This window comes from Osmia bicornis, chromosome 3 (assembly GCF_907164935.1).
Source record: "Osmia bicornis bicornis chromosome 3, iOsmBic2.1, whole genome shotgun sequence".
In the NCBI taxonomy this organism is placed as follows: Eukaryota; Metazoa; Arthropoda; class Insecta; order Hymenoptera; family Megachilidae; genus Osmia; species Osmia bicornis.
Window position 1 is genome coordinate 10402091 of NC_060218.1, and position 24959 is coordinate 10427049.

Consider the following 24959-nt stretch of genomic DNA (forward strand, 5'->3'; position numbering starts at 1 on the left):
TTCTATATATTATTAATTTTGAAATTGCAATTAATATCTGATAATTTAAATAAAAATAAAGTGACGATTAATTACGTGGTCAACAAGATGTTTCATCAATCAGCCTTTGTTTCAAAATATCTTAATTGAATTTATTGTAATTAACAACCACCCATTTTGCATTAAGAATATTAACAAATATTTTACCATCAAAATTTCTATGAAATATTAAACTTTACATTAACGTCCCATAAGTACCATTTTGTGGTACTTTTATGTTATCAAGTTATGTCAAATATTTCACGTTTTTCAAGTTAATCATTTGATATGCAACAACCCAAAAAATTCACTGTTACGCGACATGCAAACAGGAAATGGTGATAAATGGCACGTGTACACGAATTGAAATGGCAGTATTTTTGGAAAAGAGCACAACGACAGGCACGAAAGGTGATACACACACACACACACACACACACACACACACATACACATACACATATAGATAAGAATTTTTTGTTCGAAAACGTGCAATTGTTTGATCGAATGAGATTAATGCAACGTGATTATGCAAACGTTTTATTCGCCTCTCTGTTGACTTATTGTAAGTATGATAATTTATCGTTCGTGCGAGTGCATTACTTTATACGATATAGAAGACGATTAATGATAACAAAGTGAGTAAAGTGTCGTTGATACAATAGGAACACGTAAATGGAATGCTTTTTGAGACTTACAATAGTATTATTATTAGAGAGGGTGAAGATTATAGTGGTATAAGTCAATTTTTTAAATATTTTATTTATCAGAAGCCTATTGGGTTAATTGTAACCCAAACTTGCAAAATAATATATAGGTCAATTCATATATTAGCAAAATAACATCTAAAATAATAATTTGAAGCTTATCCTTAGAAAACAGTAATAAATAAAATCTAAGAGTTAATAAATCTTTGGAATTCAAGATTGAAATAATAAAAATTGGTTGTGGTATAATTAGGAAATATTTTAAAAAATAATATGCAGTTCTATTTTAAAAAAGGGGATATTTTTTATGAAATGTAATCGTGATATTTATTAGTTATTCCACTACAATTTTTTATTTTTTAAAATGAATACGAAGTGACTTACCCTATTATAACTTTTACCCTTTCGTGTACACTCAGTCGAATCCGTTTGTGTTCGTGCAAAACCTGGATGTAGAATAAAAGTAAAAAAATAATGAATCGATTTCTTTGCAAATGTATAATATTTGATTTCTTTGAAGCAGTTCAGTATCTCGAGGAAGTTTGTATATACGTGAATTTCGATTATTTTATGCTTGGATTTCATTTAAGGTACCAGCTATGTAAATATGGATTGCGCGAAGAAGAATAACAACTTGAAATAAGGAAAAATGTCAGATGTCAGTACCGAAGGAAGGTGATATTGTTTGAATTCTAAATATTGAAGTATCTGTTATTTTTATGCGAATTTTATGAAAATAACGAGTTTATTGTTTGAACAGCAATCATTGATATAATAAATAAAACACGAGTGAATATTACAATTGAACTAAAAAGAAGGTTTTTTATTTTTAAAATTATCTATTATTGATTTAGTTTCCTTTTGTATTACATTTGTGATTGTTAATATAATAAAATATACACCACGTATGTCTCTCGTAATAATATTTATAAAATTAACAATCTCAAGAAGTTAACGTGACCTGAGAAGATTTAAAATTGAATAAAATAATCCAATTTAGCATCTCGATTTGAATTACGTGTAAACAAATAATACATTCCAATTTTTAATCTTAATCCTTGGATGGCAGAGCTTGGATCAATCATGACCTAGATTTATAAAATGTGTGCAATAGTATATTGATTAAAATTGGATTTTAATTTTCAAACGAAGGTATTCACATATTGGAAAAATAACATTCAAAGCAGCAGTTTAATACGTTTATACAGAAATATTTAATATTTTTTAAATAATTTATTTACTTTCTTTGAGCATCTGCGGTTTGCTCGAAGACAAATGGAAACGACTGTTGCATATATTTAGAGACATATATATGCATATGTACTTATACAAGATGAATGTGAGTATTATTACGCGATAATGATTCTGTAAAACGCAATGCAATTAATTCCCCAAACCCCGTTCGTTGTGCGACCTTTAATAACATTAATTTACGTGAATAGATAGCGTAAAGCCTATAATTTTCAAGATTCATCGTGTTTCGGTGTGTTACGCTTGAAAACATGGCCTGAGAAAGCAATAAAACGCGATACAGTGGATTCTTTTCGTCTGAATGCAGTTTTCAAGAATTCTCCGGATTTTGAACACGGAATTAGATATTTTCGAATCTTAATAATTTTAAAGACATACTTAGATATTAAATTTAGGTATTATCACATATAACCGATTTCTCAAAGGGAAGATATATTTAAACAGATATTATAACAACGTTATAAGAAGGCCTAATTGAAAAATGAAGCGTTTTTTGACCCTTAATAATTTTTATTAAAGTCAATGGATTTAGGTAATTTGAAATATTAAGTTAGTTGCATGTGCAATCATTTATTCTATTACTTTCAGTTTCTAGAAATATTTATTCTGTGAAATCTTTATTAAATAATTTGTATATAGATGGAAGGCTTTTATCGATTCTGTAAGAATTTTTAAATTTTAGAATATTTTTACAGATTTATTGGAAAGTTAGAACATGAATTAATATTTTATTATGCTGATCGTATTAATCAATGTGAGAATTGTATTTAGTGACATTAATTAAAGTTTAGCAATTAATAGGTGCTTTAAATGTGTACTTAATATTAAAATCCTTGGATCTGTAATTGTTTAAACTTGTTAAAAAAATATGTATTAATAATATTAATTCATCCTATAAATGATTCATTATATAAATGATTATTGACTGTTTAATTAGAAAAAATTGAATCGTTGATTTCAAATATTTAGCATTAGTAATACAACCTGAATTTAAACTTAAGAAAAGAAGTCGTGAAAAAGTGAAGAAATAGATCTGAGAAAATTTGTCAAAAGAAACTTGCGAAAAGGATCCATTGTAGAATTTTTCAACGCTTGGAGACGAGCTAGTTTCTCCCGGAGGAGGAGAGAATCGCGAATAAAAGTTTAGAGGAATTAACTTTCGTAATACGTTTTTAGACAAAGACGAATATCTTACTACTGTTTTATAACATTTAGAGAAATTCTAGTATTGTACGAGATGAAAAATGTATACAGGAATAATGCCTGATCACACGCGATAGAGTCATTTGCCGTTGAGGGATAGTTGACGTTTTCTGTTTATTTCGAAACAGATGTTTTTCCCGCAGTACACTGTACGTTTATATTTCCGCTAAATAAATTATTATTTTCTATGCTATAAAGTGTCTCGCGTTTCATTCGAACACCTGTCGCTTGATTTAAAAAATGTAGGTATAGATATCTCCTTTTTCGAAGAATTGAATACTTTTCCCCACTATATTAATGAATAATTTAATTATAAATTCCTATGATTGCAGTACCTCGAAATATGTTTATTATATTGCATTGGAATTACCTGTATTCAAAGTATAATTGAAACAGAAATTCCTTTGAATTGAAATGAAATGAAATTTAAAGTTAGAAATAAAGTTAATGTTAATTAGAAATTTAAACAGAGGAATTTTGAATAAATAAAATGAAATTCTGTTGAGAATTGAATAGAAATGATTGCAACTGCATTTCTGTTGCATTGTTTATGAAGTATAATAAAATTATAATATCTAATTGAATATGATTTTGCAATTTGTATGTACGTTTATGATACAACAGAGGCATAGAGTTATCTGATTCCAGTAACATAAAATATGTATTTCTCGTTAGATTTAGACAAGTTAACAAACAGTTTTCGTTTGCAAAAATTCACGAGACCTTCCTTCAGCTGTTGTTTTCTTCAGAGGTGCGCTTTCTTGTTGCACAATCGCTGGAGATGAGTAACGTAGTGATTTATATAAGAGATGGCAATTTTTGGCAATTACGTGTTCCTACGTTGACTCAGATTTTGCATAAATGTTGCGTAAATGGAGCGTCTATTAACGGTCCTTGCTATCGATTAATGACAGCTCACGCGTATAATTCTCCCTAAATTTAGGTGGCAAGTTGGGTCGTTTGATTCCGACGACACGATCTAATTAACTTCGTCATCGCTGAATTGAATTATTTCAAACGTTGCCTTCAAATTATCATCATATCGAATAGTCACGAACAAGTATCAATTGCGTTCTATGATTTGAAATTATGAAATTTTTTATAACATTACGTCCATTAATTATGTAACTCCTTATGGGACATAGAGCTTTTTTATTATTTATTAGAATAGTATTATTGTTGTCATTGTTACCTAACGATTTGTCTAAATTATTGCTGCAACCTCATTAGTGCAGCACCATAATTAGTATAAGATGTACAGCTCACTCTAATTGCAATGGCTATACCAAACTGGAGTCTTCCCATTTTACACTTAATTCTGAAATTTTTTGAAAATTATTTATTTTAAATTTATACTATCTTGAATTTTTTATTTGAAAGAATAAAAATATGCTCAGATTTGCCGGTTTACCTCTACAGATAAGTGAAGTGCATAGATGCACTTGCATCATACCCTCTGATCGAAAGTAAACAAATTTTCCATAGACCATTGATCCACAGGGACTACGCTTTATCTTAGGCAAACAATGTCGTGTAGCTCTAATGCAGGAGCACCTGAAGAGGTCTTCATCTCCTAGTCAAATTTCGCGTTATGTATGTATATACAGTTGGAAACTTCTAAAGAAACTTTCGATGAAACTTTGCATCAAGCTTTCAGCTACTCGAGTAGAATTTTTGTTGTTAACTATGTTAATGCTTCAAATGGCATAGAGATCAAGGATTTCAGAAGAAAATCACGAAATTTCTGTGAAGTTGCCAGAAACAAGTCCAATGAAAATTATTTCAAATTATGATTCTTAATATTGAGCTATGATTTAACAAATTATCTTTCACAGAAACTTTTATTATTTAAAGGCACGTAATTGTATCAAATATTTTGTCAAATACCACTTTTTTAAATACTACCCTTCATTAGTGAGAAACAATCTATATACATATATTACACAATTATTAAACAAATTATTACATATCAGCTATTACTTTTCTTCCATAAGTAAATAATTAAAAAATCATCAAATTTTGGTAATTACCTCCAAAAATTATATAACACACCTACCAATTATGCCAATTTTGTCATTTAAAAAAATTGTTAAAATTTCTGAAATCTTCCAAAAGTATCATTAACTTCTGCCACTTATTATTCCTAACGACTCCAAATTAAGATTCGATTATATTTCTCGAAATACACGTCGAAGAGGAGATGGTGTAGGATCGAACTGGCGTGCATACCTGTAGGATGGCAGCATGTGGGATCATGGTGGCAAATGATATTCGTGACACATCCCACGTGCCGGAATTCCTGTATCCTAGCCATCGGATCCCGCGGGATTTATTTTAAGATCGGTATGACGCCACCGTGGGTTTACAGTGAGGCCGGTGCCGCCACGCAGCCGCGTCGAGTCGCGTCGCGTCGCGTCGCGGCGCGGTCTCAGTGAATCCGTGGCTGGCTCGTATGCGAGTCACACGATCGACGATGGTGCACGCCGATAGCGATCGATCGATCGATCAGACGGTTCGTACGCGGAAAGAGTCGCGATCCGTGTTTACGTAACCGGATTCCAGAGGTGAGTTCGATCGCCGATTCGATCGATCTTTCGATTCCTTCTCGCTGTTTCTGCTCTTTCGTCACGTTCATCTGAATATGGTTGGCTGTTCGTCAACGATCGATCAGTTGCTCGCTTGAATCATTGATACGATAGAAATATGGAAATTGAATGATTTCATAATAGCTACGGTTTTATTGGAAATGTTTAGGTGAAAATGTTTTTAGGTGTGGAAGGTGGTCGTTGAACAAAAATTTAAAATAAATCATTTTCAGGAAGATGCACAGATAGCATTAATTCAAAATCTACGATTGTTGATTTGTGACACCTTAAATCAGATTTCTATGAAACATAATTATTTCAAATTTAAGGGTGACTATAATTATTCTTAGAAAACTAAAAATCTCACCTGGATTGTCTATATTAATAATGATACCCTCAATTTTCAATTAAACAAAATATATTATTCTAAACATTGAATTTTCATCGCAGAATCTTGAATTCAACGAAACCAGGTCAACGAAATTTAGGTCACAATATCATTTATTATATCAGTTCCTTTTAATCTAATTCAATATCCTTATTCAACATAAAAATGAAGAACTATCCAAATTTTGTACATTTCTTCTATTTCATCCACTGATACAATAAAGTATATTGAATAGAATGTTCATTTCTCAGTTTTTCGTTTCATCCAGCCAACTGACTATATCTTCGAAGATATTTTGAGATCTGTGGGTACAGTTGCTGGCGGGACGTCGATGCCGGAAACCAGGACACCTTTCAGCTTACAATTAGTGTTTCGTGATCGAATTCGTCGAAGGGTGCCTCGTGGAATCGTACCTTAAACCCATCTTTCCTTTCGTTTATTGATCTTGTTCGAGATCAGGCTTTCGTTGTTCCTTTCGTGATTGGGATGAATTGGAAACGAATCTTGTTTCCTGGAACGAGTGCACTGTGCTTTGTTATGGGGGTAGATATCTACCATCGAACATCTTCAGAAATTTATTCCAAAAGAACCATTCGATCAATTCATCTGGATCTTTTTTCATTAAAAAGGGGATATTTTGTAGATTATTTATAAAAATTATCGAGGTTGTATATAACCAAGTGTAGCTGATAAATTAATTTCTATTTAGGGGTTGCAAGGTAAAGTAATCACATTGCTTGTATGGTTTAGATTTTTATAGTGATCTGATTTGAAAATGGATGCAATTTTAATTAAATAAAGACTGATTTTTCAATTCTGTAATATGACCCTGGAGGTAGATGTAACGTTAAACTTTCAATAGAAAGAGAAATTATGCTGTTGAATCTTTCTTGGACAATTGGACGGAACTAGTTTCTACTGGAAAAATTTCAATATCCTAGTCGATTTTCCGCTAGATTATTTATAACCAGTGGATGTAAACACGCGTACTTTGGCTTTCGTGCAAACCAGCCGTCATTTCTCGCCAGTACGGATTCGAAACGGGCGGTGAACGTTACCAGCGTTACGATCTTGCCAGACGTTTATTTCAAAGTTGTGTTACGTGTTAACCAATCGTGATTTCATACCTGTTTTTTAATCATTTTCTGAGTGAAAAAGAAAAGAAAATGAAAGAAATGGATACTTCCATTGGTGTCTGTTAGATTCGTTTTAAAGTTTCTGTACTTGGAGATTTTAATTAACATTTTCTAAAATTCCTTTAATTTTTATTTCATTTAGTCTATATTAAAAACTGTGTCAAAAATAAAATTATAAGATTCATAGAAACCTGATAGTTAAAATTATAAAAATAAAAGAATTATAGAAATAAAAAGAAGAGATGGTGAGAATATTGAAAAAGCCTTTGAATTTCAGAATATCTTACCTTGAAGAATAATTATCCTCGGGATAGAATATTTAGAAATAGAAAGAAGTTAGGACTAAATCCAGCTGTTTACATTTTCACTCACGTTGCAGGAGCTCGCGTGAATTCATTACTTACCCATAGCCGAACAAGCTGTTTCTCGAAAGTAAAAGAAACGTTCCTCAATATTCATTAGACTCGTTCCTCTTTCGACGGAAAGGGAAAAACTCTGGCGTTAGTTTGTGAATAATAAACGTAAACAGAGGTAAGGAGGATCGATGGAAGTGTACGAAGAGCATTTCGGAAGCGTCTCAGTCAAACTCCGTCGATTTTGACAAGTTGCCAAGCGTTTGAAACCGGGTTGCATAATGTTCTTCGTCGAAAAATCATTTTCCATCTTACGGCTGTCGATGGCTCTTCGAAAATAAGCAACAAACGAGAGCAGAACAGCGCGAACGAGAGACAATGATCGATTTCGCGATCCCTAATGCATCGACCGATCGATTTAACGAGGCCGCAAGGTAAAGCGAACGTTGAATTTCGTGTGGTCATCGCCGCAAAAATATTTGCCCTCTGTTTGAAAATATTTTATCAGCCCGCGCAAATGTTTGACTTTCGATAATGGATACGGTGTAACGAGGTTTCGCGCAGTTAAGTGAAACAGTGTTGCTAACTGTGTGTTTTATAGCTATTCGACGACGTGCAACGAAGTTTGTTAACGTCTTTGTTCCGTTGCGAAATCATTTGACGGAAGCAAACGAATATTTGTGTGCCAGGTTGACACTTTGATATTACCTTTGGAGTCGAGCATGTAACTCGATTTTCCGATTGAAGAGAACTCCTCACTGATGATATTTCAATATTGACTCGAATTCGAAAATGTTGTCTTTATCTTATACCAAATCGCAAGAACGCATCTGAAGTTCAAGAGTGATTTATAACAGGATCTCAGAGGAATCGAAGAAATGGTGACACTTCGATATTGATGTCTCTCTTGGAATTGTAGATGCGATTTTCAGGCTTGAAGTACTTTTATAGTAAAAATTATTCTTCAATTTTTGCAGAAACGAAGAAAAATGAACCCGTTTCAAATTCAGCAGAGATTCATAAAATAACCCAAACGATTTGTGCCAAATCGCAAAGCTCATTAAATTGATGATTCTTCGTTTTATTATCTCCGAACGCAAGGATATCGTGCGAAGAACCCAGAGCGATTCTGTGAAATCGTTAAGGAACCCTCGAAAGTTGAGGCGATCGAAGCCCGCGGCAAGAAACGACGAGAGGCTTGCGAACCGGAAACATGAAGAACGCTCACCCGATTATAAGAGCCGCGTCGTCGAGTCTGGTCAATCCGGATTCCTCGTCGTCGAGCGAACTTGCGGAACCGATCATCAGATTGAAGGTGGATAAACCGCTGCACTGGGAGTGGGAGCTGACCACGTCCGCAGACACGCTTCCTGTCATCCAGCTGTTGGACAAAGATGGTCGCCTGTTGGTGGAGACGACTGGAAGAACAGCGCAGAGAGCCAGAGGATCTTTTCGAGAAGGTCTCAGGTCTCACGAGGAGTTTCCAACGAGCGAGAGGACCGTTTCATCGTCGTTTTCGTCGTCGTCCACTCCTAGCACGATTATACTACCAGCACGAGGGAATAGGAACGTCGATGGGTTCAGCACGAAATTTGGAAGCTGCGACTTCGGTTACAAGCCGAGAAAATCGAGAAGCGAAGTGACGGTTAAAGAAAGAGAGAAAAAGGGGAAGAAGAGACACTCGGTTAATTTCGAAAGAAAAGAAAACGAGGAAACAAAAGCGAACCCGAAGAGGTACTCCTTGGGTGATTATCTACGACAGCAGATCATCGATGACCTTCGAACGAAGAGCACTTTCGGGAAGAGTCCGGAGGAGCTCGCAAAGGAGAGGTGCAAGAAGGTGAAGGCTTACTTCAGGAGTCAGAGCGAGACTCTGCCCAGACTCGTCCACGTTGAAGAGGAGACCAGCGACGAGCCGAAATCAAGGATCGACGAAGAGGAAGTGCGAAGCAAGAGGATCGAGGAGGGTCTGAATCGTCTTCGAGCGGCGATTAAACAAGAACCATCGGATGAAGATACGGGTAATATAAGAAGTGCTATCAAGAAGGAGGAGCTGGAGAAGGTGAAAGCGTTCCTGCAGAGGAAGATCCAGCAGAAGATGGATCAGGAACGATCCCGAAGCTCGAGCAGATGCGACATGCAGACAGGTGGAATTAAAAAGAGGTACTCGGATTACGCTCCTGCCGAGGACCCGAGAGGTTATCGCACCCGAAAGGTGCGCAGCGAGACGAGCGTCTTCAAGTATGAGCCGGAAATTCATCCGAAGGACAGGCAGAAAGTGAGGAGGGAGAGATCGAAGACCAACAGGTCACCTATCGAGGACTCCTTCCGACAGAGGTCTCTTCGTCGCTCCGGAGGCAGGAATCCTGAAACGTTCGAATTGAGCGATCGACAGAGATCCCAAACTCGGGAATCCAACGGTTTCGAGAAACGGAAGTTGTACCGAAAGACGAAGAGCGACGTGCTGCTGGGTCGGATGGGAGCGAGCTTCGACTCGGAACAGGAGAATCCTCCGAGGCGCATCAGGAGTCAGGACAACGTCGACCTCTCCTGGCGGGAATACAAAGAAAGGAAAAAACAGGAGAAGCTGCAGCATGAATTAGAGAAAGATGCGAAAGAGGAGGACTTTATGAGTAAACCGAGGTGGAAGGATCTCCAGCCGGATCTGTGCACCTTCAAGAACTGCAAGGTCTGTCAGAACTTGCGGAATTGCGTGAATCCTTTCGAGCGACGCGACAGCCGACGAATCCCCAAGGACCCGCCGCTGAAGGATTCTTCCGACGTGATTTCCGATTGCTCGAGACCGAGTACTAGCCTACAGGAAAATTACTTGGTCGTTGATAAACTGTCCGATACCTCGAGGAATCCTCTGACAACGAGTGAAGGGAACGGTGCGTCTAATTTGAACTCTCCCGATTGCGGTTACAATACCATTCCCAGGAACGCGTTTAAGGATTACAAGGACCTGTACGCTCGATCGAACGTGAAGAAGAGCGACACGTTTAAGATCGTGGACGGCAGCGAAGAGCCAGAAGAGACGGGGCGTACGGACGATTCTAAAGTAGACGAATCGGTTGACGGTTTCGATTGCTTGAAAGGAGAAGGCGTGCTGACGAACAAGTCGAACGAGGACATTGCCAGAGATTATTTCAATAGGGTGTACGAATTGCTGAAGAAGAGGCAAGAGGAAGCCAGGAGGATCGCTGAGAGGCAAGAAGCTCCCGGTTGCGACGATTCGTCGTCTTCTAATTACACGGAGAAAGTGCAGAGGAGGAAGCTTCGACGCAGGAAAAAGGAGCGCGGTGTGCAAGGTAAGGATTGAATTGCTTTTGTTCTTTGTCTGTTTGCATGGAATGCGAGATTGTATTATGCGAAGAGGAAGAAGTTTTAATTGAGTTTGATCGAGGGCAACGTAGCTCGATGATACTGATGAAATAGTTATGAAGAGAAAATTGTCTGGCTTAATCGTTTTTCCGCTTTGAATAAATTTCTCTTTTGACAATTGTTACAGTCAAAATTGCGGGGTAATTAGGTTGACGGACGGATATAATTGCAGGGTAATTAAGAGACGAGTGGTAAAAGATAAAACATAGATACTGGTATACTTGAGATACACAAAAGTTGGTTAATGAGACAGTTTCTAGGTGCGTGGAAATATAATTAATCGATGCCGTGACTTGCTATTTTGGTTGAATTAAGATAAGATTTCATGTCCGTTCTCGTTTTAATTCTAACGCGCTCGCGTCTCTTAAGAGTCCTTGTGACCTAAATTAGTAATTAGTTATAATCAGTTACGATACTTGGAACGAGTTACATTTTTTCAATTTTTAAAATAATCTATTCTTAAAAAACATGAAATTTAAAATAAATATTTAATATTATAAATTGATTGTTAGTTAATATTCTAAAGTAAAATTTATTATATTTACAGTAGTTTCACATTATATCATTTTCATTTAGTGATCAAAAAGAATTGAGTTAGAGAAAGTTAAAGTGATAAAAAGGAAAATACTACTTTTTTATTTAAAAGTGACCTAATTTCATTTAAACAGAGAATAGTCAAATATTTCCAGAGTGGTTTAGAAAAGAACATAAACCAATTTACCTGAGAAGAATAAAATCATAGGGAAAGACATTTTGACGAGTAAACTCTTTAATTGCCAAGGAATTTCAAGGATTTCGGTTCTCGACAACGAACAGCGTGGGGAATTATCCTTCAAGCAGGTGGTCCACGTAAACGGACATCTTTCGCTAATGCGAAAACTTTTGCTTTAAAAGCTCGCTCGCTTTTCACCGCGATCCATCGTATTTACCCGAGACTGACTCTCGATGGCATTCGAGAAATATTCAGCGTCCCGTTATGACGAAACTTTTGCATTATATCAAAGAACGTTCGTTAATATTGTTCCGCGAACAATGTTAGTGCTCGCCGTTTGTATCCGACTCGTGGTCGATAAAACGAAAAGGAATAAAAAAATATGATTTGAATAAACGACGCGTCTATCAATGCGTGTTGTATTCGTTGCTGTTTGAAAAATCTTTTGAATTCCATTTATAAATCATTGGGTTAAATAGATAAGGGGTGGGGTGGGCGTCTGGTTTCCTTAGAAAAAAATTACAAGATAATTTTATTAAAAAATTTTGGATACCATCGTAATAGAATTACTTTTAAAAATTCTTTTGCAAAAGCAGAAGTCCTAATGATGTCATTCTGCACCTAAAAAGAGCTGGTATCATAGTAAAAACCATAAAAGTATTAAAAAATTAGAAATTGCATTTAAGTGCACAAGATAATCGACAGATTGTTTTTATTCAGTATTTATTTATAGATTGTATTAAACGAAAATTGAGCCGAAATTGAAATAATAATTTAGCCATTGCTATTGAAAACTTGATCACATTTACGTAGGTGGTTAGATATAGCTGACGTTCAATTCTCATTGGAAATTGGATTACTCGTCTCTTTGAAGCTTTTAGTGATTTCTCTGCTGGAGTATTCCGACGGAATGCCCAACGAAATAAAGGTCGGATTAAAGTGGCTTTTAAACGCTTCCTGACATTTCAGCATGTCCTCGATAATGTCGGGGAACAGTAAACCGTCTAATATGTTACTAATATGTGACTCTTCACTTAACGATGTATTCTAATACAGACACTTGTTTTCAATATTATTTTTGGGAACTTAATTAATGAAAATGACTAAATCTAATAATATTTTGGTAATTGCATGTATTGTATATAAAATGGGAAGAGAAAAAGAAAAATATTTAATATTAATCAAAAAATTGAAAGAAAAATATTTTAAAAGTAAATACTAATTACTTATACAAAAATAATAATTGTCAAATAAATCCCTTAGCTGAGCATCGACTTTGTGTATACATAAATATAAATGAATTCTCTTGGGTCGATTGAAATAAACTCAGGGTATAATTTCAAACAATGCCTTTCTCAACTGCAGATAGGTGTATAAAACAAAACTGCAGCGCCTGCAGTATTCTACTTTGTTGAATAACAGTTCGTGAGCACGAAATGCAATAGTGATAAAGGCTGCCACGTAGGAAACTATTACATCGTGATAAATGAACATTACTCTTCGTAGTAACTGAACGTTAATCTAGTAAATGTTTCTGCGGAATTAATGTCCTTTTTTGTGAAAAACTTTCATTTCACCGACGGGCCAATCGTATTTTCATGTTTGCTTTAAAAAAAAACCTTCATACGTAAATGCATACTGTAAATGAATTAAACGTTCGTTTTTATTTAAATTTCTTAATACTTTTAAAATAAAGTAGTTATGGGAATAATTAGATTAGTATTTTGTAAAAAATAAAATTTTGACACATCTATTCTTAGAAATCTTCTTTCAGTTAGAATATAATTAGAATATTATATAATATAATATTAATATAATTGGAATATTAAAATATTGGAGTATTAGAATATTAAAATAATCGAATTTTAGAATGTTAGAATATTAAGATATTAGGATATTAGAATATTAAAATAATTGAATTTTAGAATGTTAGAACATTAGGATATTAGGATATTAAAATATTACAGTGTTAGATATTAGGGTAATAAGATATTTGAATAGACAGATTTTGGATCCTTAATATTATATTGAAACATGATTGGAACTTGTCAAGTGATGCAGTCGTAAATGTAACTCAATGTCATTTACAGCAAACTGTTCCCAACTTGACGAAGTCAAACAGACACTTTATTAGAACAACGAAACCGATGTCGAACTTGCACCCCATCTTCCAGCTCAAATATTACATTGTGTAATGTGTATACATGTTATTAGCACACCGCTGACATTATGCTGTTAGTAACACCATCAATCATGTAATACGCTTTCCTCAGCTTACATGTATGAGGAATTACCTAGCAGCATATACGTAAAGTACTTACGAGCTTAGAGGTTCCATTCTCTTAACGCACACGTTAAGCGTCCTACCCTTGTGTCAATCACTGTCCCTTGGCAAAGTTCCTTTTGCCAAAATACGATTTCCAAAAGCTTTCAGACACTTTCAAAGTGGACTGGATATAATCTGGGAAGTTTTATCCTGTTTTCAAGGATCGAGGATGCTCTCATTGACGTAACTAGGATTTTTACTTGGCTCGATCAGGTCCACAGAATTTTAAAATATTAGAATATTAGGATACTAAAATATTAAAATATTAGAATACTAGAATATCAAGATATTGAAATATTAAAATAATCGAATTTTAGAATTTTAGAATATTAGAATGTTAGGATATTAGGATATTAGAATATTAAAATAATTGAATTTTAGAATGTTAGAATATTAGAATATTAGAATCTTATAATTTTTGAATTTTTCAATTTCAAACTAGTGGAGGAACTAGTTCACATTTTGTCGAGATGCCAAGCCCACCCTTGTCCCTTCTTTTTCACACATCTCCAGATCATCGATATTCAATAACAGAGACATTTGGATGTTCCTATTCAAACGATCTATCCTCTAGATTACAAGCAACTTGCATGATACCTGCGCACAACTTCCGAACTATTATAGTTTCGAAACTATCGACAAGTGTGAAACGAAGTGTTCAAGCGTAAAATGGATATTATAAGTACACCATTCAGTCAACGCGTGTATGCATTTCAGCAACCGCTTTTACGTGTATTTCTGTTCAAGCTGTTGGCATTAACTCGAAAGTGTTTAACAGTTCTTGTCGCATAACTATCGGTTTTGATCTCAATGCCGGTGAGCAGACGTTTGCATATAGACGGAAACGTCTACTTGTTGCTAGACGCGATGCGATACACCATTTCATGTTGGCAGGGAAACAATTGGCGAGTGCCATTCTGTCAACTGTAAATCGAGTTTCGTTTAAACATCATCCATGATATTTACAACGCCAGGAATTCGAACGATCATTCTCGACATTCTTTCATAATCGATATGGAATGGAATTATGCATTTTTCTTCGAATACATTAATTTCGTTTTAATATTGAGAATTTTGGAGATAATAGGGACACAGTGACACCCATAGGGGTAACTGTAAACCGTATGGTGCTAATTGGAATCTGTAACAGGTTAGACTAATATTGGCTCATTTTTGACCCGTAGCACAATTTTCATTATGCAAATTTAAAATCTAATTTTCCAAAACAAAATATTGTTTAATAATGCTCATAGTAGAGAATGGAAAAAAATATATAAAATTTAAATATTTTGTAAATATAAAAATTCCAAATTTATTGCAAATTGTAAAAATATAATTTATACAGAAATTTTCTTGAAAATTTTAATTTTCCAATTACATGAATAAAATAGACGGTTTCCTAGATATACATACATACCACTTTGCCTTGCATTGAACAAATATAATCTATAGCCTGACTGCAGCATAGAATCTGAATTCTTAGGCCACACACACACCGCTCCGCGAAGGTTCTAATCATTTTCAGTAAATTACTGCTATCCAAGCTAGTTTCTGCAGTCGTATATCAAAGCCTCTCTTCCATACGATAAGAAGGGCTTAACGAGAGCCTCCTCTAAGCTGCTCCCTTTAATCAAAATGCATCGTATCTGCGTGTACGTAGGGTGTACACAATATGTGTGTTTAGTACACGCATGTAAACGTGGGTACAAAGTGGTTAGTCGAAAGAGGCAGAGATATGAAAACAAGGAATAACGTTCGACATCAAAATATGCGTTGAAATGTAACCGGTTGACAGTAGAAATAATTACGTATTAAAAATTAATTTTAATAATATACAATAAAACAGGTTCTTTCTAATAAAAAGAAAATTGCACCTTATGAACTATGATATGTACTTACGAAATCTTGATCGAATCTTGAATGTATTTTCTGTTAGAATAAATTTTCACAAAAGGAAAGGTAGCTTTTTATCCTATCTAAGTGAGGTCACGTAGTTCCCTTGAATTTAGGGTTCATGTAATCTTAGAATTGCTTAGGTAAGGATGTTACATTTTCAGCTTACTCGTCAGTGTTACTGCAAGAACAAAATCAGAAGATTCTTTAATCAAAAAGAAATGTTGAGTTTTGTAAATATAGAGTTATTTGAAATAATTGAATTCAGTTAGGTGAATCACACTGTATAACTACACGGTATGTATTTTTGTCAGATGCAAGGAACTCAGCCAATTTTCTGCAGTTAAGGATTATTTTTAGATGGAAACATTCGACTAACTTAGTTCTGCATGAGTATTGAAATTTCGTTCTTCAAAAACAGTACTTTCCAACATTTATAAAATAAAAATTAGATAAAGAATCGATTCTAAAATTATTTTTAAAAAAGTTTAAAAATTGCAGAAGTTATAAAAGCTGTTTGTGGATTCACCCAAATAGCTGTTGTTAAAATGTTAAATTTCAGAACATTCTAAGAAATTAATTTATTAAAATGAAAAGTTATAAAGCTATCCCCTTAAATAATAAATTCAAAATTACTTTGACTTATATATCGAATTTAGTAAAGAATTTTGGAATTAAAATTCTTTATATTTTATTAAATGAAATTTAATATTCGCCTCCTTTCCCGTAGGTTTCCCAGGGGTAGATAAAAATGTGGGGGAGAGGGTCCCATATATACGTTTGTGTTCTATTGTTCTATAATCTATTATCATTCGTACTTTCCAATGTTATACCAAATTCTACAATATACAACAGTTAAAAATTCGATTATTGTTTTTTCTAAATTACGTTCGATCTAAAAATTTCATTTTCTCGTCGCTTCATTTAACTTTGCCCTTACTTTCTGGTAATCAGTACATCCGATAACATAGAGAAGCGAAACTGAAGTTGAAAGAAAACGAGCGCAAACCTTGTTTCGTGGCAAATGTCTTTGAGAGTGAGCCTGGCGATGGTCCAAGCACACCGTCGTTGATTTTACTTTCGGACACGGTAATAGATTTCGTGTGTCGGAACAAATATCGAAATGAAAGAAAGGAAAGGGGGGGGGGGGGGGGGGAGGGGGAGGAAGTAGGAGGTTGCACGTTTGACCGATTCTCGTTACGTAACTTCCCGCCACCGATCGGAAGGACGAACTTTTTATTTCCGGCTAATTGGAAGCTCATTATCTTCGGATCGAATCAGCTACTTGTCTATGAGTCATTGGTGAATTATCAATAGAGATATCGATGACGTACACAGGATGTCCTGAATTTAAACGTAATTATTCGGTGTCGTTTTCAATTCAATCCGGATATCTTCGTCGAGGATGGCCGAGAATATTGAACTTTTCGTAACTTGGCTTTCGTTCGACTGTGTTTTAGATATTCATAGATATTGTCTGAGAATTTTCAAGGTAATTGTTATGTATATGTACGATAAATTGAGCGTGAAGGTATAGTGAACTTTAATCCTATGCACTTCTGGTGCCAACCAGTCTGTTCCTGTTCCATTGAAAGTTTCCTTTGAAGTTGGGTGAAATTTTGAACCAATGACAGAATTTTGAAATTTATTAGATCACAAATTTATTTTGTAATTTTCGGGAACGAGGAGAAATTTTGAAAATATAATAATTTTTTATAATGTTTCTTGTTTCAATCTTGTTTTCTGACCTATGTTTCCGATAAACTTCTTCTTAACATTTCATCGATCAATTAAAGTCAAAGTGTTCCTTTTTCGTATCAGGACCATCACATACATCTATCACAAACGATTTTATCGCGTGTCAGTAATAAATAGAACATGGTAGGAGCGTTTCGAAATTTACAGAGAGAATGAAAAATCCTGAATCGAAGCGTGTAACTCGATAGAACGGTATTGTAAAAGCGATAGTCGTTACGATCGCCTTCACAATACGACCGTAGCACGGTTTAATTACATCATATCGCGCATTATATCTATTCCTGTAATTGAATTCGAAATGCAATGAATCAACCGCAGACACCGCGTTGCTGAAATTAAAAAGTGAATTGTAATTTAAGAGCCCCGGCGCTTCAAGGGAACGTTCATCGCCGTTTGTTACACAAGGCCATCAATGTACGCTTGAAAAGTGTCTGATAATGCCTCGTTAAATTGAGTAAAGAAAAGAAGAAAATGGAAGGCAGAAGCATAGAACTTCGAAGAATAAAGTGTCCGTTTCTTGAAATAATAATCTGTGCCAACATTTATGATATTTTATATTATTTAATATAATATTACAGTTACAAGTTGAATAATATATTTCATTCTGGTAATTAGGGCATTTTAATAGGTACTTTTATATTTTGTATGAAATTGAATGAACGAGAAAAGAAAATAGGAAGATAGAATTTTTTTATTTAAAGAAACAGTTTTCCACAATTTTATTTATTTATTTAATTTTTTTTTTGATAATTGCACCGGTAATCTAGAAAACATTTTATTTCCTTAATAAGGGTTCTAATTTGTAGGAGTAGAAATTAGAACTGCAGAATTTCAAAGACTGAAGCTTGTAAATAAGGAAATACATTTTATTCTAATAGTAAAATAATATTAATATTTCTATAATTTCTATGAAATTAAGTTTTATAAATATATAGAAATTTTGATAACCCCCAGCATTTCGTATACATGAGCATGTGCTTGTACGTGTCTAGAACATATTATATGTATAATTTGGAGAACAATTAGTACGCAAATGAACTCTTTTATATGGACAAAATTACTTTCTTTCAAAGCTACTATGTAATACAGATATTTATTCCAATATTCATCTACTAATAAATGTATGTTTATAATGATAGAGATAAAAATATTCTCTATTTTAATTCAACTTTCCTATAAATATCAAAATAATGATAATATAATTAATTAATTATTGCAATTCGTTTATTTCGTAGTTGAATATTATATAACAGTAAGTGTAGTTCTAAAATATGTCAGATTGCTAAATAAAGTATAGTGGCTACAACAAAGTAAAACAGACGACCCACATTTTCTCTGACGTCAGATCACGGTCCTTAAACGCTATGAATGCGGACGCCACAGTAATCTGTGATTAATTATTTATCGTAAACCAATTCTTTTCCAATTATCACTAATTATAGCTTCGTTCGACAATAGCCCGTCAAAGTAGCAACATTATTGAAAACGAAAAAAAGAATAAAACGAACGCCGGTAACACAAAAAGGATTCTCTGAAATTCAATTACATTATCTCTGACAATGTTACACGGTTTCAAACGATTTTCAAAATTTCATTTAACAATAAATCAATTTAAACCTCCACCAAACCTTCAAAATATTAAAGTGAACTACTGTACAATAATTTAGTTCAGTTGAGATTTAATCGAATATCAGAATTTATTCCAATAATCATTTTACATTTTGTTCGTGAAATTTTGATATCATATTATAGCCACACTATTCTATAATAGTATCTATCGTCAAAGTGTCTAGTTTCGTTGTTATACGTCTTCTCCGGTCTGAAGAGAACAGTTTGATTTCATACAGTTTCCCTGTTTCGCATCCAACTTTTATCCTTTACTGCAACCATGGGGTTTATAACTTCCCTGTATACAGAGGACGTTATCTGTCGACGTGTCCAACTTTTGCCTGAAATTTTTGCTCGTATGTTCACGTTTGTTGGGTTCGTGGATTTTGTATGCAAATACAAATATGAAATTAGAAAATTTGCGATTGGATAAACCCGCAGATATGCTGATAAAACAAGATTGGTATATTATTTATTTGAAAGCAGTTACAAAATTTAATTGGATTCAAATGTTTACCATTAGAGCCATTAGTAATATTTTTATTAATTGGATAAATCTACTATAGACAGGTATTGGCACGTTCGCAAGAGTACCAGGAATATTCATGCAATTACGAAACTTCGAAATTTCGAAACTTCAAACTTCGAATGAACAAAGTGAAATACATGGATTAGTGGATAACTTGGACAAGTTGTAGAAACTGTAGCTACATAATGTTCCGTGTAAAACAGTTTGACACCGAAAAAGTGATTGTAGCTGTTGCAGCCTGAGTGATGACAGAACTTCTAATTATCAAGTTTCCTATCTTAACCCTCTTGCTCCTTAACCCTTGTTCGTGTAATCCTTCGTTATAGGTAACAACTTTAACGGGGTCACGAAACAGACGTCTTAACTTTCGATTTAACGACTCGATAAAGACGACATTCCACACCCTAACATCACATATTTCTCATTAATATTAGGTACAATCAGTCACGAAGGTAATTAAACGTGTTACTTCTATTCGTTGAATAACGAATTACGTCCATCATGGTAATTTCTTAGTTTTATGTTGATTGGTCATTAATTATGATTTATAGCTTTTTTACCCAATCAGAAGAAAATTAATGTGATTATAAATCAAAGTGTTATTTTATTTATTCAACGTTTCGATCATTAATCTGGTCCCCATCCGGTATTAACTATAGTTAATCTTTAATAAAAGTCTATAGTCATGTTTATAAATAATAAATGAAGCCAAAATTATAAATTAAAAAATTAATCTACGTTGTTATCGATGTAAATAAAATTAATCACACGCTGTCATGATTTATAATTAAATTTGTTTAAATTCGAAGTTCAATTTTAGATCGTGACAGCGTGTGATTAATTTTATTTGTTTTCGATAAAAATTACGAAAGTTGAGAATTAAAAATAATGGTTGATACCCAATTTATTAGAACTACCATAAGATAATAAAATTCAATCCTATAAATTGTATTACATATTTTATTTAAATATTATATTCACAGTATCTGCCTTATATTTATAATACTAAATTATATTACTGATTACAAACATTTTTTACTGTAAAGGGTACTTCTTAAATAAAAGGAAAGTACACTCAAATACAAATCTCTTCGATCAAATTTCAGTATGTGTCCTTTTAGTGATAATGTACTCAACAGTTTTGCATAGTACATTCGAGACAGGTATAACAAGCTTTCCCGGTGCATCTAGATGAAATGCATATTCGTAAATCCTAGCTAGACTGGAGCGGATTGCATATATAGTTAATAAGCACCGAGGCGACGTGGAAATGCGCGCGTTTGATCCTGTTTAACCGATACTAGAAGAATTTTCCTTTGGCTTTAGTTTTTGCTATTTATTTTCGCACGTGCCGCGTTGTTTTATATGGTAACACCTGGGACGCGGCATTTTCTAAAGGGTTGATTGTATTTTCCATCGGTAGAACCATTTTCGTGCAAACTAACTGGCGCGTGGAATTGCTCGACCATTCTCATTTTTATTCCGCAGAAGAACTGTCGCTATTTTAAATACGTGCTTGTTCTTTTTTCCTCTTTTTTCTTATTTAACATCAGCTCTTTCTTTATTTAGTTAGTTAGGTTGGTACATAAAGTGTATTTAATTTGCAGTGTAATTATTTGGTGTTTTCAAGAAAAGTTATTTATTAACAATTATTTAAGTAACAGATTTTTTTTTCATTCTTGACCTTTGACATTAAGAATCTTTTTAGTGATTGCTTTTGCTAATTACTTCCTCAATATAAATTTTTGTAATTTAATTAAATTCATTGGAAATATTATTTTTTCATTAACTATGTTAATGTTGATTTATAAAATTTTGCAATTTATATGTTTAACTATTCAACTATGTAATTATTATAAACAGGATTCATGATAATATTAATCCTTACACAAGGGTGGTTAACGATTAATCAAAATCGTTGTACCGTGAAAAGGGAAGGAACGCAGCCTCCTTCGTCTTATTATTGTAATTCGTCTGATTTATTATAATCTCACAAGGAGTTGGCTTCTTTTGATTTTCCTCGACTACAACCAAGCGAATCCTTCTCTTTGCCTACCCCTCGCGTTTATTCGGCTGTCTGAAAGCCAGATTTCTGTACAAAGGCAAGAACGGGGAACAATAAGTGGATCCTCACGCGTCTGTGTCAAGATTTGGATTCAGGTCTGACAAACTTGAATCTGAAGGATCTGAATCCTTCCCGTAATTGATAGCTTTCGTATTCAGACACCATAGAAGATAACATTCTAAGACCATAGACGATCCAAAATAAAATCTAAATACTTCAACCCTTTCAGTGCTTAATAAAAATAGAGACTGTTAAAAATTTTGTAAATGACTCATGTTATTATATATAGTAATTAAAATAAGTAATATAAAATTTTGATTATTTACTGTCAGCTATTTGCCAAGAAACATTACTGGGAATTTGAAGGGAATTAATCGAATTACATGGTTGAATAGATAATACTCGACGATTAGAAGAAAACGAAACAGATTCAGAATTAGATGGGACGAGAGGTATGAAGTGGAAGAGACATTCTGTCGGTGTTTCGTTCATAGTATATTTGAATCGTCGTTTCTCTGACTTAGCAATGGAGTATTCTAATTTTAGAAATGAATTTGATCCACTTCAGCTCTTCCTGGAACTTCTTACCTAATGTTGCAATTATAACTATTGTTACTGTTTTCATGATTTATGTCGCTATTTCGTGTCTTAATTATTTTAAAGATTCTTTTTTTAATAACTTAACAATAGTATTACATATAAAGGACAGAATAGAAACTTGTTAATTAAACTTAACATCAAAAGGATCAATTTTATTTTTTTTTTCTTTAGTTCAGTGAAAAATGAAAACATTTTCATTTGAACGTACCTTCAATTATTATTCAAAAGGTAGAAAGTTAATTGGCGTTCGATATAGATTTGTTATATGCGTGTTATTGACTATTATTGGGTCTGATTTTTTTGTTCACTCGAAATTCTTGGTGAATCGCAACGCAAATTGCTGTTACGTGCAGTGAATTTTAATTCCAGTAAATGCTTGGAATATTCCCTCTCTTAATTGTCAGGCAAAGTTCTCATTGGAATACGTTAATATTCCGCGATTAATGCATAACTAGAAATTAATAAACTTAAATTTAATTCCTTCGTTTATGATGACAGGCATTTATTTATCTGATAAATTCGAAAAGTATTTGTTATATAGAACGTAAAATGAAATTTTAATGGTACTCGTAGAAATAATAATTATTACTTGCAAAGCAAATTTTAATACTTTCTTTTTAATAAAAAAATAATTATTGTTAATTAACTGTAGACAAACAATTTTAGGACTTTATTAGTCAACTAAAGAATTTGTGAGCTATTTTAATTTTCCAGCCACATTAAATAACAATTTTCACATGGTTGTTAATTAGTTGTAATTGTGTATCATTCGTGTGATCTTCAATGGAATTAGTATGACCCGACCACTTTACACCAGTCTATTATTATGTACTCTGTGTTGCACGTAGATTAACCGCGAATTACCAGCTATAAGTAAGCTCCTCGTGTTTTATAATTTATTAAAAGCATGTTGTAAAACTTACAATCTTAATTACTGGCCGTTACTCTGAAACCACCGACCGTAAATCAAATGAAATAAAAAGAAATATTTAAAATTTAATGAAAAATTTCTTTCCACAAAAGCTATAAAAGTTTTCTATTTTGAGGCTAATAAATCCTATCCCCGTGACTTTGCCCAGTACGTTTTCCAATCGACAAAACTCGTCACGATATTCGTCAAACGAAACTCCATTAAATTCGACAAAGAAAGAGGGAAAAAAAGATTTGTCGAACTGATCGGGAGTTTCATAAAACAGTTGGTAGAATGGGTATGTTATCAACAGTGGTGGGAAGGGTTGCGGAGGACATAGAGAAAGGGGGTTTCGATTGACCTAATCCGAGTTGAGGATAAGTTCGAAAAGGGGACGCACATCGAGGGGTCTGAAATAACAAGGGTGACAATGGATAGGGATAAATAAGATACTGCACCTGTGAAACTTCATTAAATTCGACAAAGAAAGGAAAAGTAAATTTGTCCAATGAATTAGCAGTTATATAAAACATTCAATGGAATTGGTAAGGTAATCCTCCGGTGACCAATAGGACGTGTAAGTCCCATTGAACTTCTTTATCCTTGCATTTAAGAAGACGATAAAAATCCAATTCTTATGTGTGCCATTATCCGGGAGAACTTTTAAGTACTGCACTTAATGAACGATTTTATAGCATTCATTTGCAATTTTTTCACATTCTTTCACGCTTTTTCTTTGCCATAATGAAGGTGAGTGGTTAAATCCGTACATTTTTTCTTATTTGAATAATACCTTCTAGGGTTAAATGCTTCTTCAGGTGATGCTTTTAGTCGAAATTTGTGTTAACTTTATGAGGGGGTCATTAGAAATACGTACCTTTTCTAAGGAACTCATTTATTTTGAAAACAGGGTGGAAAAAGAAATTTAATGTACGTTCGTTTATTTTGTACTTTAAAAAATATCATTATAATTACCCAATCCAAATCTGTTATAACATTAAAAGTTGGAGCAAGGGGTAATCCTAATGTAGATAGAACACCTTACCTACCCTATTCCGTTAAATTCAGCAACGTCGAAGAAATCGGTATTTTCATAAAACAGTCACTAAAATAGGTGTATTAGAAGTGCGAATGGTACGGGTCACAGGTGACTGAGAAGAAGGGGTTTCGATTAGCTGGATCCAGATCCGGGATAAGTTCGAAAAGGGTATGCGCATCGAAAGGTCGAAAGTGGCGAGGGTGCAGAGCAATGGGTGGTTAGTGGTGGGGGTAAGTAAGGGACGGTACCTGCGCGAGCTCCTCGACTCGAAAGGGGCGGTCGGGTATCGCGTTAACGCGCGGCCGGCAGTTTCACGCGAGCCGCGAGCCGTGTTGTACCGTGAAGTTGCGCGCGCAACCTCCCCTCTCTTACACCTGTCGCGTTTAACTTCGCGCCTCAGTGACACGACGCCATACGATACGGTCTCGTTCGACTTTCCGCGCGGTTTGCGACTAACCTGTAAACATTTTCAAATAAAGCGTCGCGGAACACGA

The 24959-nt window shown here is 34.1% G+C and overlaps 1 protein-coding gene across 2 annotated transcripts in view; it reads left to right on the top strand.

Annotated features, from left to right (window-relative positions):
• The first annotated feature begins 5609 nt into the window (after window positions 1–5609).
• The window catches only part of LOC114874315, a 125338-nt gene continuing 105988 nt past the window's right edge, over window positions 5610–24959 (top strand). Inside the window, exons 1-2 of one of the 2 annotated variants that reach the window (XM_029183494.2) lie at window positions 5610–5743; window positions 8619–10952. In XM_029183494.2, coding sequence (XP_029039327.2) covers window positions 8855–10952 — 2098 coding nt within the window. In that variant the 5' untranslated portion in view covers window positions 5610–5743; window positions 8619–8854. Of the gene's footprint in view, window positions 5744–7491; window positions 10953–24959 lie in introns of those variants that run through there. The other variant, XM_029183495.2, reaches the window with a different exon arrangement.